This window comes from Ceratotherium simum, chromosome X, assembly GCF_057802395.1.
Source record: "Ceratotherium simum simum isolate JZ-2026a chromosome X, ASM5780239v1, whole genome shotgun sequence".
Classification (NCBI taxonomy): domain Eukaryota; kingdom Metazoa; phylum Chordata; class Mammalia; order Perissodactyla; family Rhinocerotidae; genus Ceratotherium; species Ceratotherium simum.
In genome coordinates, this window is record NC_141940.1 from 95,737,190 (window position 1) to 95,754,363 (window position 17,174).

At 35.5% G+C, this 17,174-nt stretch overlaps 1 protein-coding gene across 6 annotated transcripts in view; it reads right to left on the bottom strand.

Annotated features, from left to right (window-relative positions):
• Positions 1–1,324: 1,324 nt before the first annotated feature.
• USP9X (ubiquitin specific peptidase 9 X-linked) overlaps positions 1,325–17,174 on the bottom strand; it is a 171,921-nt gene continuing 156,071 nt past the window's right edge. For 4 of the 6 annotated variants that reach the window (XM_087426854.1, XM_087426852.1, XM_004435026.3 and 1 more), the window contains exons 38-45: positions 16,742–16,871; positions 12,783–12,968; positions 11,849–12,069; positions 11,670–11,758; positions 8,032–8,188; positions 7,390–7,650; positions 6,948–7,043; positions 1,325–5,293 (exon numbers count right to left, since the gene is read on the bottom strand). In XM_087426854.1, coding sequence (XP_087282980.1) covers positions 5,156–5,293; positions 6,948–7,043; positions 7,390–7,650; positions 8,032–8,188; positions 11,670–11,758; positions 11,849–12,069; positions 12,783–12,968; positions 16,742–16,871 — 1,278 coding nt within the window. In that variant the 3' untranslated portion in view covers positions 1,325–5,155. The remainder of the gene's footprint in view (positions 5,294–6,947; positions 7,044–7,389; positions 7,651–8,031; positions 8,189–11,669; positions 11,759–11,848; positions 12,070–12,782; positions 12,969–16,741; positions 16,872–17,174) is intronic. The other 2 variants (XM_004435027.3, XM_014791057.2) reach the window with 1 other exon arrangement.

Below are 17,174 nucleotides of genomic sequence, written 5' to 3' on the forward strand. Positions count from 1 at the left end.
GTAGGTGACTCCTTAGAGGTTCAGTTCCATGAAGCTTTTTCTTTGTAAACTTGTAAAGTGGCCAGCTTTGTTACTAATTACACATAAAAATAGGGTTTCTGTATTCCACTAGGTTAATGGAAAAACAAGCAATGTGAGAAAAACCCACTACAATGAAAAACTCTATTTTCAGATATAAAAAAGAAAGTATTTGCCATGACATGGATTACTACCAAATGGGATTTCCCATTTTAATACCCCTGAAAGTCAGTGATTTTGCTTACTGGTGCACCTTATAATACATGTATACATGTATAAGGTGCACCTTATAATACATGTATAAATACAATCTTTGACTTGATGAAATGCAGTATATTCTAATATTGATGGAGCACAATGAGGTCACTCCTCGTTTTCAGACAGCTAAAAGCATTCCCATTCTACTCTCGAGTTCCGTACATCTTAATAGAATGCCTTTAAAATAATCAACTGATTTTTATATGCGTCTAACATTTGTTTTATGGAGGCAAGTTTCTTAGTATGGTTTAAAAACATTTCCCTTGAGATTCTACATCCCTAAAGTTATTAAATAAAACCTTTTATGTAACCCCAACTTCAAACTTGGAGGTATACAGATGAATAAAAATTTAACTGTCAATTTTTTACCTACCTAAATTTTTACCTACCTAAATTATCAGATTACAATGAAGCAGTTCAAAATACTGGTAGCTATGTAATATTTTGTTAGGTGTATTCATGTAGCTAAAAATACTTGAAAATCAAATTCAAACGGTGCAATCCAACTGGAGTGTTCTGAACTGCGGAACACTAGTTTGTTAAATATTAGTCTTCTGTTTTTAAAAGTACATAGAATCTCATGAAAATCTGGGATGTGCGTCTTCAGCAGCAGTCCTTGAAGTAACTCGAACTTAGGGAAGGACCAACAGGTTTCTACATAAGTCGTACTTCTTTGGAACATAGCAACAAAGAATTACTTTTCAAATACTAAAAAGCAGAGCAGATGGAATCTGCTAGAGAATTAACTGAATCTCCACTTCTATAACTCCCCTCAAAAGGTGTGACCTGCTTTATTTCTGATTATGTAAATGAACTTTGAAATACCAAAGTGTCTGCCGAATCTTGGTTTTAGAATGAACGGTTAAGCCAGCAACTGGAATCACAGCTCAACTTTGGAACTGCTCAGATGTGAAGATACTCTGGATAGAAGGCCGGATTCCTGTACTTATAAACATTTCCCTTTTTAAGTTCCCTTCAAATCTATTACACCTCTAATTTACCTTCTGTTTAGAAATCTTATTTTAACAAATAAAAGGGAAAACCCAAATTTAATTTATAAAGTTTTATTTTTGTATGTGCTAAATCTTAGGAACTGTGGACAATCTTCAGTCAGTCTGTTGGCTTGTAAAAGGCTGAGAAGTGTGTGATCTGGGTGGTGAAATTTCCTTTAGGGAATCTGGATTTCAAAATAAAATTTCACTCATTTGCAAGTTTAAAACATGGCGCACCTTTCCCCCTTTTTTCTTACACCTATAAATTTGGAGGAAAAATGCTACATTTCTGCGAACGTAAAATAATCATTATAAATACAATCGGCAGAAAGTTCTTAATACATTTAGCACTCCTGTAGTGATTTATCACACTCAAAATCTTATTTTCAAACACTAAACACTCACGTAGGTGCAGGACCAATTTTGGTTGAGCCCTACCATGAAACCAGTACTGAATGGTTTTTTCTCAGTAACACGAAAACTGCAGGGAGGGGGGTGTTGTTTTACTTTCTCAGCAGTTATGTAGTACTTTCAAACTAGAGACCAAAATTGGGCACTTACAATGAAAAGGCAATTTGCTTGTCCAGTTATAATTCTAAGGCAGGATATATCCACCAAATTAACCACAAAATTCAGCGAAGAGTTCATGGGAGAACATAAGCTGTAAAAATACTAAGAAAAAACTGAAAGTAACTATTTTGGAGTGGTCATATGAATATTCAGACTGTTGCTTCCACTTACAAATGTAATTCAAATAAAAAAAGGCTCTTCATCTTTTTAACCACTACTAGGATTAACTACTTATCATTCACTAATAAAAGTTAATCATGAAAAAAATATAAAACATTTTAATAATTCTAAACTTGTATTCATAACAGCTGAAAGACACAAGGTTGGGAAATTATCATTGAAAGAAAAATTAACAAAAGACAAAAACCCCAAATGTGATTATGTTCTTATTTCTGCCTCTACAATGCTGAACATGAAAATTTGGTTGGTGGAGGGCTTAGAAACAGCAGCAATATGGTTTCTACCAAGTTGTGCACTGAAATACTTAGAGCCACAGGGCAAAGCCCTTGTTCACACAGATTAACAACAAAAATATCTTCAGTCTTTGTGTTAAGAGATTCTACTGTCTTCTACAAAGTAATCATGCCATTTAGAATCCTGGGGGTACTTCTCTGATAGGAAGACTAGCGATTCTGCAACAAACATTTAAAGTAGGAAATATATATATGGCTCAAGAAATCAGTTGAGGGAGAATTAAATAATCTTTAGGCACTTTGAAGACTTGAAGTTTAAAATGTGCCATTTATGTTCAAAAAAAGACCTCAAAATCACCACTATGTTGCTCTTACAATAACATGCATCTTAAAATTTCCGGTTATACATTAATGCTTCCTTAAGAGTTAAATATAGAAAATAATTTGCACAAAAAAACAAAAATAACTCTCTCCGTTCACTTTCCCTTGATCCTGGTCACAACACAGACCATGTTCCTCAAATGGAGGGGAAAATGATTCACAAGCCCTCACCTGGCACAAGGGGACTCATAAATTCAAAGCAACCAAGGTGGGATCTCCCTCCAAGGAGAAAAGTTCACAGCCTTTTAAAAATGTCAAGTTTTCCATATCTAGGAAGTCAGTCAAGTTTTTAAATTAAGTACATCACATACTTTTGTTAAGGAGCAGGAAATAGAAAAATCACCTCTCAGATGGTGAGATGATATATTTTATGATAGCAACTTGTCCAAATAAAGTTAACCTTTTTTTGCTCCTTGTTAAGGATGCTTGAAATTGAGGAACTTTTAAATTAAAATTACCAACTGGAAAATTGCAAACTGTGTGTACAACTTTCGCTCAAACGTAAACTCAGATGTAATACACTTAAGGTAAAAACAGGATCTATCTGGTTCAAAATTTACTAATGTTACAGAAAACCTAGAAGCATAGATTGACTAGAGTACTGCAAATAAGATACCCAAAGCTTTATCTTAAATACCTGCCCCTTTTAATCACAAAATAATGCAATTCTCAATTTTGTTTCTGCTTTGTTCAGATCCAACTATAGCCTTATTGACAAAACATTTTCCTATTAACTGAATTGTAAAAAATACAACCAAGCTTGTGCTCATTAAATATACACGTATATAAAAAACATACAAAAAGTACAAGATTGATTATGTTAGGAAACTTTTACAGTGTTAACATCCTGTTTTCTCTAAATCTTTAGTCAAGGGCAAAGGTCAAATATTTCTGTGCACAGAAACTCAGTGTGACTGAACTCCTGAAAATTCAGTGTCATGCCTAGGCACGCTATGCACAGAATTCATTTTAATATGCAGTCCTTCAGGAAAAAGAAAAAAACAAAAGGACAAAAAAGTAACCAAAAAACCAAAAACACACCACAGGACAAAAAGTTCTTCTTAAATCAAATTCTATTTGTGAATTCAGCAAAATAATTTCTATAAAATAAAACAGCAAAATATTTAAATAGAATACGGTGGACTGTATCTGTTTGCAGGGGGTATTTGGTTTTTAGACAGGTTCCAAAAAATTACACACATTCAAGTTACCAATTTTCTTTTAAATACAGTATTAACTGAGTTCCCTATCTTTAATTAAATGTTTATTCTGAAATTATGATACCTCAATGATATTAACTAACTAGTAGTTTCCTTTTTAATTAGACCCTGCTTCGAATGTTAAAATTTTTGGAATAATGGAAAAGGAGCTAGGACAATTCTTGCTTTCAAGTAAAATTGTGACTGAGCAGAAACTCAGCCAGACATCTTGGTGCAATGGTACTCCAAGTACTGTGGGATTCTGATGACTTCCACTTCACTGGGATCCAGCAGAAGGAAAGTTTTAGAAGATTCACCTAATAAGCTCTACCAAAGAAACACAACAAGCACACCAAATACAGTCTTCTATTATGCTTCAAGCATCCTGGCATAGCAAATTTTTGCATATTTGTTTTAAATCTTTTAAAATTCCCATTACTGATACTTAAGTTTCTTTATCCCACCCAGAGAGTGAACTGTCAAACATTAGATGTAAGTAACACATGTGTAACTGAAAACCGCCTGTTTATCACATTTCTCCCCTTGTTTTATATTTTATATTCTAGGTGTAAGAAGGAAAAGCTCTGAGCAATACAGCTGTCACACTGGGACAACTGCTGTCATTATGGTAATTTTTTTCCTCACTGGCTACACTAACCTGGTGTGAAGCCATGCTAAATGTTACAGCATAACTATAGCTTCAAAGTGATTAACCTAATATCAGAATAAAAAGGCAATGAAAAAGATCTAGAAACAATGTTACATCACCAATTTTCCACATCAACCAAATAATTTAAAGGTTACCAGCCTTACATTGCTCATAGTAAAACTGACTCCAGTGGCAAAGAATTAACATGAAACTGTTGGTGTGGTTGACATGGATGGGCTCTGTTTTGTTGCTGTTGGTTTATTTTTTGTTTTGTAAAGGAGTTGATCCAACTGCCACGAGGCAGGCAACACTGGTTGCAGAGTGCAATGGGTATAACAAGAAAATTAACTTTTGTAGTTTTTGTAGATTTGTGAGTCTCATCAAGAAAAAAGTTTCTTGCTTAAGAATTAACAGTCAAACATTAATATACTATATACACCTTTGCCATTTACACATTAGCATCAGGCCATTTATTACAAAACACTATACACTTTCCACTGCAGGCGGGTTATATATTGACAGCAAATTTCTGCAGATAAGACAGTGAATAAACTCTCCACTCCATGTTGATTAGGAATAGTTTTTCTAGTTTTAAATATTAGCCAGACACAGAAAAAGGTTGGACTGTAAGGCCTGGGTGCACAGTCTTGATGGAACCAGTTAATTATGTGCATTTCACTGATCCTTTGTCTGAGGTGGGGATACTTCTTCACTGCCTTCATAATTTTCTTGTGCTCGTTGGCCAGTTCTCTGAGGGTTGTTCATGTGGTGTGCTGCTGGGCCTGTATATGGCTGTCCATGCACATGGTTATTCTGGGAGGGGAGAAGAGATCTGCATGTTAAAACTTTTCATGTATTAAACTTAATCACAGGCTGAAGTTTGTGGAAATGCAAACATTTCTTTTATTCTTGGGACTTACAAAGAATAAATATACTTGGGATAATGGTGGGGAAAAAAAAAATAATTGGTTTCAAAAGAGAAAAGCTACCCTAAATGCAAACTCCAAAGGCCCAAATAAGAGCAGTGTAGGTCTGTATAAATCTTTGGCCAAAGTGATTTTTAGTGCCAAAAATTATTTAGACCCAAGTTTGACAAACAAGGGATCACAGCTCATGGTCAAAAATATTCAAAAAAAAATGATATGTGAGCTAGAACACATCTATTCCAACTCTTCCAGGCACCTTGAAACTTCCATATGATAAATCTGATTGATTGAGCATATAAAATCTGCATAAGCAATAACTAACACAGAATGATGTTAATGAAAACAAAATAATGTTGAAGAAGATAATGGATTAACCAGGCATGATTAATAATATATGAGCTTTCTCAGGGCTGAGGAAAGTAACATTTCCCCTTGAGGATTTGGTTCCATAACCTTTTATAATCCCTGAACCCGCACTTTTCTGTACATTCTCACCAGCCAAGCCAAGAAGATTTTGGGCTTTACTTTCTATAATTCGTATTATGAAAATAAATATGTCGAATATGCATTTTCTAACTACTCAGCATGCTTCAATTTCCACCCTGAAATATAAGAAAGAATACCTTAAATAATTATTTCTCAAAGTATGGCTCCAGACTAGCAGCAGCATCCCTTGGGAACTTGTTAGAAATGTAGAATTTCTGGTCCCATCCCAGAACTACTTAGTCAGAAACTCTGGGGTGGGACCCAGAACTCTGTGGTATAACAAACACACCAGGGGATTTTGATGCTCAATCAAGTTTGAGTACCACCGCCTCAAAAGATCTGCATTAGATGTGCAACTATGACATACAACTATCTACTGGGGCTTTGGGGGAAAAAAAAGGAGGAGGATTGGCAACAGCTGTTAGCTCAGAGCCGGTCTTCCTCAGCAAAATGAGGAGGATTAGCACGGATGTTAGCTCAGGGCTGATCTTCCTCACAAAAAAAAAAAGATCTGCATTAGTCACGTCTCGGTTTTAGAAAAAAAAGTCCTCATTTAGAAAATTTCTTCATGTAAATTTTATTTATTTAGTTATTGATCTTACAGGAAATTTTATAGAAATCTGTCAAATCCTTGATTTTTTTCAACAATTTTTGTCATTGAAGTCTTAGGCTAAGTAACCAAGAACTTCTTCCTTCATTGCCACATCTTAATGTCTACAGAATCCATTTGCAGATTTAGCCTAACAGAAAATGTTATCATAATCCTTTGTACTAAATATTATCATTTTATGTTGACATGAATTATCACAGTTTTACTAACTTTAACTACTAGTACAAGAGGGGCACCTGTTTGACAAGGAAAACACCACAGGGGCAAGTTCAAACACACCACACTGTGATCCCACTCTAACCATTCCTCTTTTGATCATGCCCCCAAAGCTAGTTTAGATAATCCCTCTATTATTTTACAGTCACAACAAAAAACTTAGCCATCCTTTAAAGCAAGCATAAAAATTGGTTCTAAGGGATAAAAACACAAACCGATCCCTATTTACCTGTTGATACTGAGATCCAGGTGAATGGGGGTATAACGGGGCATCTTCAGGTGGAGGTGACTCATGCTCATCTGGGGCATCTTGGTCATCTGGTTCCTAATTTAAAATATTTAAAGATCAAGAATTACGTAGGCAAATTCAAGTTTATTTTTATTTTTTTTTGTATTTGAAATAAATGTTTAAAAAAAATCTACAAAACTGACCCACTAACAACTTTTCTTTTACTGCAGATAAACAAATTAAAGCAACTGAAAAAAACCTAACTTGGGTTCTCTTAGAAATACTACATTTCAGGCAATTTCACAGAAATTTCTCTAAAAGAAGGCTCCCTCATTAACTTAAGGCCATATATAGTAAACATTAAAACAAACAAAACTTCAACATAATTTTTTTTTACATTATCTTTAATACATAAACACTGGCCTATAAAGTAAAGAATTACTTTGCTTTCTTCCATTTCTATCTGCTGCACACTGGTGGCTTTTTTTACCTCCTCTGGACAGAGTTCACAAGCTTTTGCAAGTGTCATCCTAGCACTATGTGATCTCTCCAAGAAATAACCATTTGATGTTTCATTGCTTTGCACCGGAGGAGACCAATTGTTGTAAGTGTATTGAGGATTGCCAGTGTATGGTCGTCTTTCAAGTTCATCTCCAAGCCATTCCACTGCCCAGGTCCACTTTCTTTTAAGATCTCCATTGCCCTTCAAAAGAAAATGAAACTATATATGTAAAAGGTTTCAGAATACTCTTCAAAGTTAACTTAAAACGACAACTCCAAATTCTCACGATTCTCTTCTCTTAAAACAGAATCTTTAATTCTTAAGGTTTTTTTTTTTGTTTTTTTCCCCTAAAGCCCCAGTAGATAGTTGTATGTCATAGCTGCACATCCTTCTAGTTGCTGTATGTGGGACGCGGCCTCAGCATGGCCAGAGAAACGGTGTGTCGGTGCACGCCCAGGATCTGAACCTGGGCCGCCAGCAGCAGAGCGCGCGCACTTAACTGCTAAGCCACAGGGCTGGCCCAGAATCCTTAATTCTGATTCAGATTTCTACAAATTTATTTAAAAAAAAAAAAACCCTCACCTGTAGAATCTGGTAAGCAACAGGACAATTGCTAAAGAGAGCTACCATACATTTTATACATTGGTATGCTCTTTTTTGATAGTGATTCTTAGAGCGCTGGATTGTGTCAAATAGCCCATCTCGGTCATCTGGGATTCCTTTAAGTGCATTATGAATTCTGAAAGAGAACCAGATTATAAAATAAAAACTTCTAAAATCAAATAGCCGCTAACATTTATTGATTGCCTACTAAGAGCCACTCAATAAATGTCTTTGGTGTAGTCACGTAATCTAATGCTCGACAGCAGATACTGTTATTAAACCCTTGAACAGATAAGAAAATGGGTACGGAGAGGTTAAATAGCTTGCCCAAGGTCATATAGCTGCCTAGCAGTCTGACTCAGGAGTCTGTGCTCTTACCAACTTATTACCAATACAAAATGATTTTCCTATATATTTAATTCAAATACATTACCAGAAGTTAATTCAGGACACTAAGAGTAATACCAACTTTTAAAATTAAAGTTAACAACTGAGTTTATGGCCGTTGTACTTGAGAAGAATTTGCTTCAAGTCAGTTCCTTTTATAAAACTGCATTTCTGAAGGTAAGTTAGGATCCAGTGACTATGAAAAAGTAATATAATTGGAAAGTATACAATTTCTTGTTCTTGCCCCTCTAACAAATAATTTAAAAAATGACTGTAGGGGCAAAAATGTTCCTAGTTTCTTTTTTAAAAATATCACCTGACAGTAAACAAAATGTGGTACATACACACAGTGGAATATTATTCAGCCTTAAAAAGGAATGAAATGCTGACACATACTACAACATGGATGAGCCTTGAAGACGTTACGTTAAGTGAAATAAAACAGACACAAAAGTACAAATATTGTACGCTTCCACTTACACAAGTTACTTAGAACAGGCAAAATCAGAGAAAGAATAGTGGTTACACCAGGGGCTGAGGGGAGAGAGGAATGAGGAGTTATTGTTTAATGGGCATAGTTTCAATTTGGGATGACAGAAAAGTTCTGGGGATAAATAGTGGTAATGTTTGCACAACACTGTGAATGTACTAAAAGCCACTGAATTGTATACTTTAAAAATGGTTAAAATGGTGAATTTTATGTTAAGTGAATTTTACCTCAGTAAAGAAACATTACCTGTACAGTCAGTAATTTAACAAAAATATCTTATGTACACCATATATTTTACTTAATAGAATGTTCCAAATCAAAACGCAAGTACTTTTTTGCATTACATTCATAAAATCTTTTTTGTTTGGAAATTATTACTTCTGTAATTTTGCAAAGTTTAATTATCTCAGACCAAACAATCAACCATGTAGAGGCTTCTTGCTGTTTAATCTGAAACACTGCAGTCACTGTATATTCTGTTTTTACTTTCAGTTTTGTCAAGCGATAATGGAGTGTACGCCATTATTTCCGCCATATCATGTTTTCTTCCCATTAGTATTAACTGGATTTGACTGCCGTTTTTTCAATATTATCTTTGCCTGCCTTGTTCCCCAATGCCTAGCAGTGCTGGGCACATGGCAGATGCTCCATAAATATATATATATATTTTTTGTGAGGAAGATCAGCCCTGAGCTAACATCCGTGCCTATCTTCCTCCACTTTATATGGGATGCCGCCACAGCATGGGCTGACAAGTGGTGCGTCGGTGCCCGCCGGGATCTGAACCAGGGCCACCAGCAGCAGAGCGCGTGCACTTAACCACTACGCCTCGGGGCTGGCCCCTCCATAAATATTTGAACACTGCTTATTCAATGAACTAAAAGCTTACTATGAGTAAATTATTTTGAAGCTTGGGCCAAGGGATTCATAACAACATAATAATCTTACTAATCTCATTACACAAATCAATTTCCCATATTTAATCCAGCATATGTGCCTTTACCATTATCACTTGCTCTAATGAAACAAGATAGCTAAGATGTGACTAATAGGTTTAAAGATATACATGCTTAAAATATTTTCTTAAAAAAATAGTAAAACATTCCATTAAAACCAACTCTTAAGAAAAGTTTCAAATCCTTTGATCATATTGAGAAAGCTGCTGGATAGTGCTCAAAATAAATGACTATAGTTTTGAACTACCAAATTTTGTGTCTCACGAAAATTGATTTCTGGTTTAATGCTATTTTTACAACATTAATTTGACTATTCAAAATCTATGATGGTAATTGTGGAGATAATTTGAAAATATTAATTCATTAATTCTGGCATTTGCAATCTCCACTAAGATTCAAGACTGTAATTTCTCTTTAAGCATTTTGTTGTTACAGAACTTGATTTGAAGTTTCTGTTTTAATTATTATATTGACAGATGGGAGGCAGTCTGTTATACAGATTTTAAATTGTTTCCCAAAAAAAACTATTATACTTTCGTTCACATGGGGAGGGAAGCTATAAAATCTGCCAGAGCTGTCAACTAATTCCATAGTTTATCATCATTTATATAACTCTTGGGATTAAAGATAATACACTAAGCTTTTACTGTAAAAAAACAAATAAGAGGAACTCTGGAAGAAGCCTGAGGGATAGTCTTAGTTCTTAAAAAAAAATTACACTCGAAACTTCTCATATACTAAAAAACTAATGATAGTTGATGCTCATTATTCAGATTCCATATTTGCGAATTTGCCTACTTGCTAAACTTTATCTTTAATGGCAAAAATCAACACTCAAGGTGCTCGTGCGGTCATGTGAACAGTGGCAAAAAATGAGTTGCCCAGCATGCATGTTCTCAGCTGAAGTGGAACAAAGTGATACTCTGCTTGTTTCAGCTCATACTGTCAACAAGTGTCCTTTTTGCTATTTAGTGCCACCCTTTCCACAATTTTGTGCTTTTTGTTAAATTTCACTGTTTAAAATGAACCCCAAATGTGTACTGCTGAAGTGCTATCTAGTATTCCTAAGCCCAAGAAGGCTGTGATGTGCCCTGGAGAGAAAGTAACGTTAGATAACCTTCGTTCAGACACCGAGTTATCATGAGTTCAGCGTTAACGAGTCAGCAATATATATTAAATAAGGTGTCTTTAAAAAGAAATACACATAAAAAAAGATTATGTATTAATTGATTGACAAAAATGTAACTAGAGGCTTGTAGGAACCTAACTCCATATTTCTGCTAGGAGTATTCACTCATTCAGTGTTTTCAGTAACTTTATAGAATGTAACCATCATGAATAACGGGAATTGACTATATACTTATCTAAGGACTATTTTTAGATAACCAAATGTTATCTCATGTGACTAATTCTAAAACTAATGTAATCTAATCCTAAAATAACCCTAGGGCATCATTAATGAAATTAAAATATTTACCAAATATTACCAAAATATTTACCATTTATGCTAGTTTTCCTTAACTTAAAAAAAAAAAAAAAATCAGTTGAAAGAAAAGAGTTGGTACATTAAGTATACTCCAGCAATGAGAGAAAAAAATGAAAAACGAAATAAAATTGTGAGCGAAGGGAGGCACTTCATTCTTGTCTTAAGTTTTTGTTTTTGTTTAAGATAAAACATTTATCAGATCCCCAAGAGGTAAAAAAAAAAAAAAAAAAAATACACACTGACTGGCAATTTCAGTTATGACTAAAAGCTGGGCAAGTAACAAGAAAAGGGTATCTACCTGTGAGTCTGCCAGGAGTCCTCAATCAGTAAGATCTGCAAAAGCAGATCCAAATAGGGCCGGAGTTCATAAGTGTAGGAATATGCAACCTAAAAACAGATTAAGACATGGTGAATAACTTATTTAAAGGAATAAAAAATCAAATTATGGAGACATATGAATATTTATTTTCCTTTAACCTGCCAGAGAAGTTCACTGAGGACAGTAGATGAGAACTGAGGATTTTCCCAGCAGCAAAAACGAAGCAATTTGACAGTTTCCTCTGAGTTACTGCAGTCCTCAATGATTTTCTTCACATAACTTGTTCTCACAAATAAAATGTCTGCCACATTCTGCTGAATTGGCATTATAGGTTGTGATAAATTAGGATCACCAAAAGGATTGGGAAGAGGAGGATTACCTAGAATACAGATTTGTCATCAATGAAAAACTAATAGGCTTCTCCACAATAACACACAGCTTTCACCGTAGAAAATAGTTTGAGTTTTTTGTTTTAGAAAAATAACATTTTAAATCAAGTTTCCTAAGTACAATGAAGAAAGTAATATATTAGGCGTTAACAATGATCAGATATACCAAGATGTTAACAATGATCAGATATACCAAGATAATAAAATGCAAAGTTTAAATGACAACACTGGCATTTGCCTATATAAAAAATTCTTTTTTTTTTTAATAATTTTATTTATTTATTTATTTCCCCCAAAGCCCCAGTAGAGAGTTGTATGTCATAGATACACATCCTTCTAGTTGCTATACGTGGGACGTGGCCTCAGCACGGCCGGAGAAGCGGTGCGCGCCCGGGATCCGAAACTGGGCCGCCAGCAGTAGAGCACGTCCACTTAACTGCTAAGCCATGTTGCCGGCCCAGTATAAAAAATTAATTCTTAAACTAATTCATAAACAAGGTATCCTCAGTAGCAAGTAGACAGAAAAAGATCTCCTTTAAATGTGAAAAAAGCGTAGGACTCAAAATACTATAAAATATTCCAAAGCATGGTCCTTTTAGACTCATTTTATATTTAATCATCTTCAGAATTACTTTTAATCAAGTACTATATATGCCCAGCAGTATTTTAAAACCAATGCAAAGCACGGAGAATTCAACTTTACCATTGATTGAAGACTGCATTCTTGATGAGACATTGCAGCAACGGATCAGCTGTGACACTACTGAGTATAATTTGCCTAATTCAGCATACTGATATTTAATTGGAGGACCTGGACCTTCATCTAAAGACACAAGCATAAAAGTAGCAGGTACACTCAATTTCAGAAGCTGTGTCTTCTCTGCCACACCTATAATGAAGAAGGGAGAAGTGGGAAAAGAGGGAGAATTATATGAGAGGAAAGAATTAGGAAGGCAAGGGCTTCATAATAAACTAGTTATCTAAGAAATATTTTTCTATCATTTTTATGATCAGAAACAGATCACTTTTACTGAGCATTCAGAGAATTATTTAACCAGAACAAAAAATCCACTGAGTTAGTATAACTGGATTTAAGTATTAAAATGGTTAAATAATGACCAAGACATTCCAATCCTACTGGGCCATAAGAAAGATGAATACTTTCTATGGCCTGCAGAGTCTGGGGGACTAGCATAGACTGCAATCCTACCATTAGGTAGGACGGTAAAAACTAAATTAAGTGAGAACTAAGAATTCTTTTATCAATTGCTGTCTCGCTTCTTTCTTCCACAGTTAAGCTTCTTGAAAAAGATGCCTAAATTTGGTCTCTACTTTCTCATTTTCCCATGCCTCAACCCATGCCAATTTGGTTTCTGCCCTCTTTCCTGGTGTAAAGCTAAGGAATAATTCTCAAACCATAACTCTCCTCCTTCTTGGATTCCTCTCATTTTCTTTCTACCTCTTCTCCTTGGTCTCATTTGTGAGTCCTCCTTCCCGTCTCTTAAAAACTGATGCTCCTCCTTGGGGGCCGGCCCAGTGGTGCAAGCGGTTGAGTGTGTGCGCTCCGCTGCGGCGGCCCAGGGTTCGCAGGTTTAGATCCCGGGCGCGCACCCATGCACCACTTGGTAAGCCATGCTGTGGCGGCGTCCCATATAAAGTGGAGGAAGATGGGCATGGATGTTAGCTCAGGGCCAATATTCCTCAGCGAAAAAGAGGAGGATTGGCATCGGATGTTAGCTTAGGGCTGATCTTCACACACACACACAAAAAAACCAAAAAAAACCCCTGATGATCCTCAAAGTTACTATGCCAGGCTATCTTCTCACACTGTATGCTTTCCCTGGATGATCAAACCCACTCTAATGGCTTCAAGTTCCAGCTATTTCCATTCAGATGATTCCACAATATTTCCAGACAAATATCTATCTCTATTTGGGTGTCACAGAGGCTCAAACAATTTGCCCAAACTGAACTCATCATCTTTCTCCTTCATCCCTGTTCTTCCTTCTGTGTTTCCCCTCTCAGCACACGGCACCACTATTGGCTCAGTTCATCAAGTCAGAATTCTAGGCAGCATTCTTAACATTTCTTCCATGTCCCCCTTCCCTGAATATCCAATCACCAAATCCTACTGACTCTACCTCTAATAAAAAGCACCAGAATCTGTCCTACTTATATCCCTCTCACTGCCAGTTCCTCAGTACAGGCCACAATGATCTTCTGCCTATAGAACATTTGAACAATCTCTAGTCTTACTCTCCCTGTAATCCATTCCACACTGTAGCCAGAGTGATCTTTCTGGAAGGTATGTCTATTCAAAACTCTACAATGGCTCATCAATGCTCTCAGGGTAAACTCCAGAATCCCTCAGGAGGCTTGCCAAAATAGCATGATCGGAGAATCCTGCTCTCCACTCCTGCTATCCCCATCTTACATCAATTTGCCAGACTGAATAACTTTCATTTCCTCCAATGAGCCACGGTGAGTTTTTTCCAAGTCTTCGCACCTGCTGTTCACTCTGGATGGAAAACTCAACCAACAGATCCCCACATTTGATCAGGTATGATGTACTTCCATAGCACTTCGTATTTTCCCTATTACAGCCATTAACATACTTTATGGCAACTACCTTTTTATTTGCTTCTATATCCCATTAGACAGTAGATTGTCTTATTTATTGCCACGTTCCAAGAAGTATAATAAATACAGGCCCACAATCCCTTATCTGAAATCCTGAGATTCAAAAAGCTCTTATCATAAATATAAACAAAGTTCTTCATAAAGTTGGTATCAAAATATGTTTGGTGGGAACATCTGGCCTGAACTGACAAGAGGCTATTTACAGTCTTCATTTATCCTCTTCTCAGTGTGAACATCCATGTGTTACTGTAGAAATATTAATGTGTATGATAATAAGGTGCTGTCTCAGACCGTGCTAAAGGGATGTTACATATTGCATGGTACATGCACTACCTTACCTTTCTTAAATCCAAACAATTGTGAACCCCAAAGCATATCTGTCTTAAGGATTTCATATTAAGTTTATAGACCCATATTTGCTTTTAGCAGGGAAATTTTAATTAGATTACATTATGGATCAATGATATATGCTTTGTGAATAGGCAATAGCTAAAAAGGGAGTTAAACAAAATAGGATTTTTGTGATGGCCTAAATTTGGCGTTTCTAAGTTTGAAATACAGATTCCAATCATGCTTGTTTGTGTAATAAATATTCTCTTCCTTCTCAACTACAAATACCCAAACATCTCCAGTATGGAAAGGAAAGGGAAAAGGAGACAAACGGAAAGGAGAATGTTATGTTAAAAGGGCCATTGATCAGGGGCTGGCTCCGTGGCCTAGTGGTTAAGTTCGGTGTGCTCCACTTCGGTGGCTTGGGTTTAGATCCTTGGCGCAGACCTACACCACTCATCGCAGGCCATGTTGTGGCAGCGCCCACATACAAAATAAAGGAAGATTGGCATAGATGTTAGCTCAGGGTGAATCTTCCTCAAGCAAAAAAAAAAAAAAAAAAAAAAAAAAAGGGCCACTGATCAATTGATGATTAGTAAGTTCACACACAAAAAACCTAGAATGACAGGGATGTTTGGGTACAGAACTTAATTCTGGATATAAGTTGTTTTTTTGTTTTTTAACTTTTAAGAAGTTATTCAAAACTATCTGCTAAGTCTCCAAATTAGCTCCCAATCTGGTCAAATATACATTATTATTCATTAAAATTCTAACTGGAATGTCTCAATAAATTAGTCATTTTGGGATCAGTGTACTAACATCTGATTGACTGATACCTAATTCTTCTAATTCCAATCATAGGAAAGTTATCCCCTCCCAAGCCAATTAACAAACATCAAAATGACAGTGGAAGCATTTTTGATGATATTCCTAACTATCCATCTATTCATTCAGCAAACATTTGCTGAGTGCTATTGTGCAAAGCTCTGATCTCCGCAATCTAGTCAGGGGGCAACACAAAAATATGAATGCTGTCACAAACTGTTAACAGAGTAAGTATAAGATTCTATAGCATTTTTTTACGGTAAGTATTATAGAATCACTGAAAACAAACCATCAGGTGATGTTAGAAAGAGCAGGTTACTTTGAGAAGGAGACTTATTATACAGAGATAATAATGTATCAATAACGGGGTAATTTATGTGAATTCCTTAAGTGAATATTTATATTATCCTTAATTTTAATTTAGTTTACTTCAACACACACGTACGTATGTACAAACTAAGTCTTCTACCCAAACTTGGTGAATATCACAACCATCTGGGGACCTTTTGAAAATATAGATTCCTTTCACTAGCTTTGAGAATTCTGATTCAATTGGTGTGAGATGAGGCTTAGGAATTGGTATTTTCAAAAAGCAGACAGATCTGGCATCACTGTTTCAGGAGATAAAGATATGATTAAGACACAGATTCTGACCTGTGTCTACTACAGAGATAAGAAAATGCATAAATTAAACTATAAAGTACAAGGTGAAAAGCACAGTAAAAAAAGTTTCAGATAAAATTTACAATAGGTTTTATGGAATATTGTTTCTATTTTAGATCAGGTTATATTTCATCACTTGATTTAAATGACTTCACCACTTCATATAATACATTAAAACAGAATTATGAAACCTTAAACTCTTACCTAAATTGGCATACATTACAAACAGGTTGAAATATTGCTGTAAATGACGTCCATGCTCTGAAACTTCCCTTCTCAAGAGATTTAGTACTGCTCTTAGTAAGTGATCACTCAGGCTTAAGTTGTCATAAGCCTATAAAGGATAAAACATTGGCTGTTTTTTCAAAAGCAACAAGGTGCAGGTATGATATAATTCTATTTGCATAAAAAAGGACATGCATATATATCTATGTAGAATACAGGCAGAAATTTCTGGAAGGACTGATCACACAAGAAAACTAAAAAGGATTGCTTCTTAGGGAAGGGAATGAAGATCCCAGGTAGATTTCATTATAGAGCCTTCATGCTGTTCTAATTTTTAAAGAATGTTTTTAAAGAGCCAATAATCATTATTCATTGCTGTGAAGTACTTTTAATGGAACTCATATACATCAGA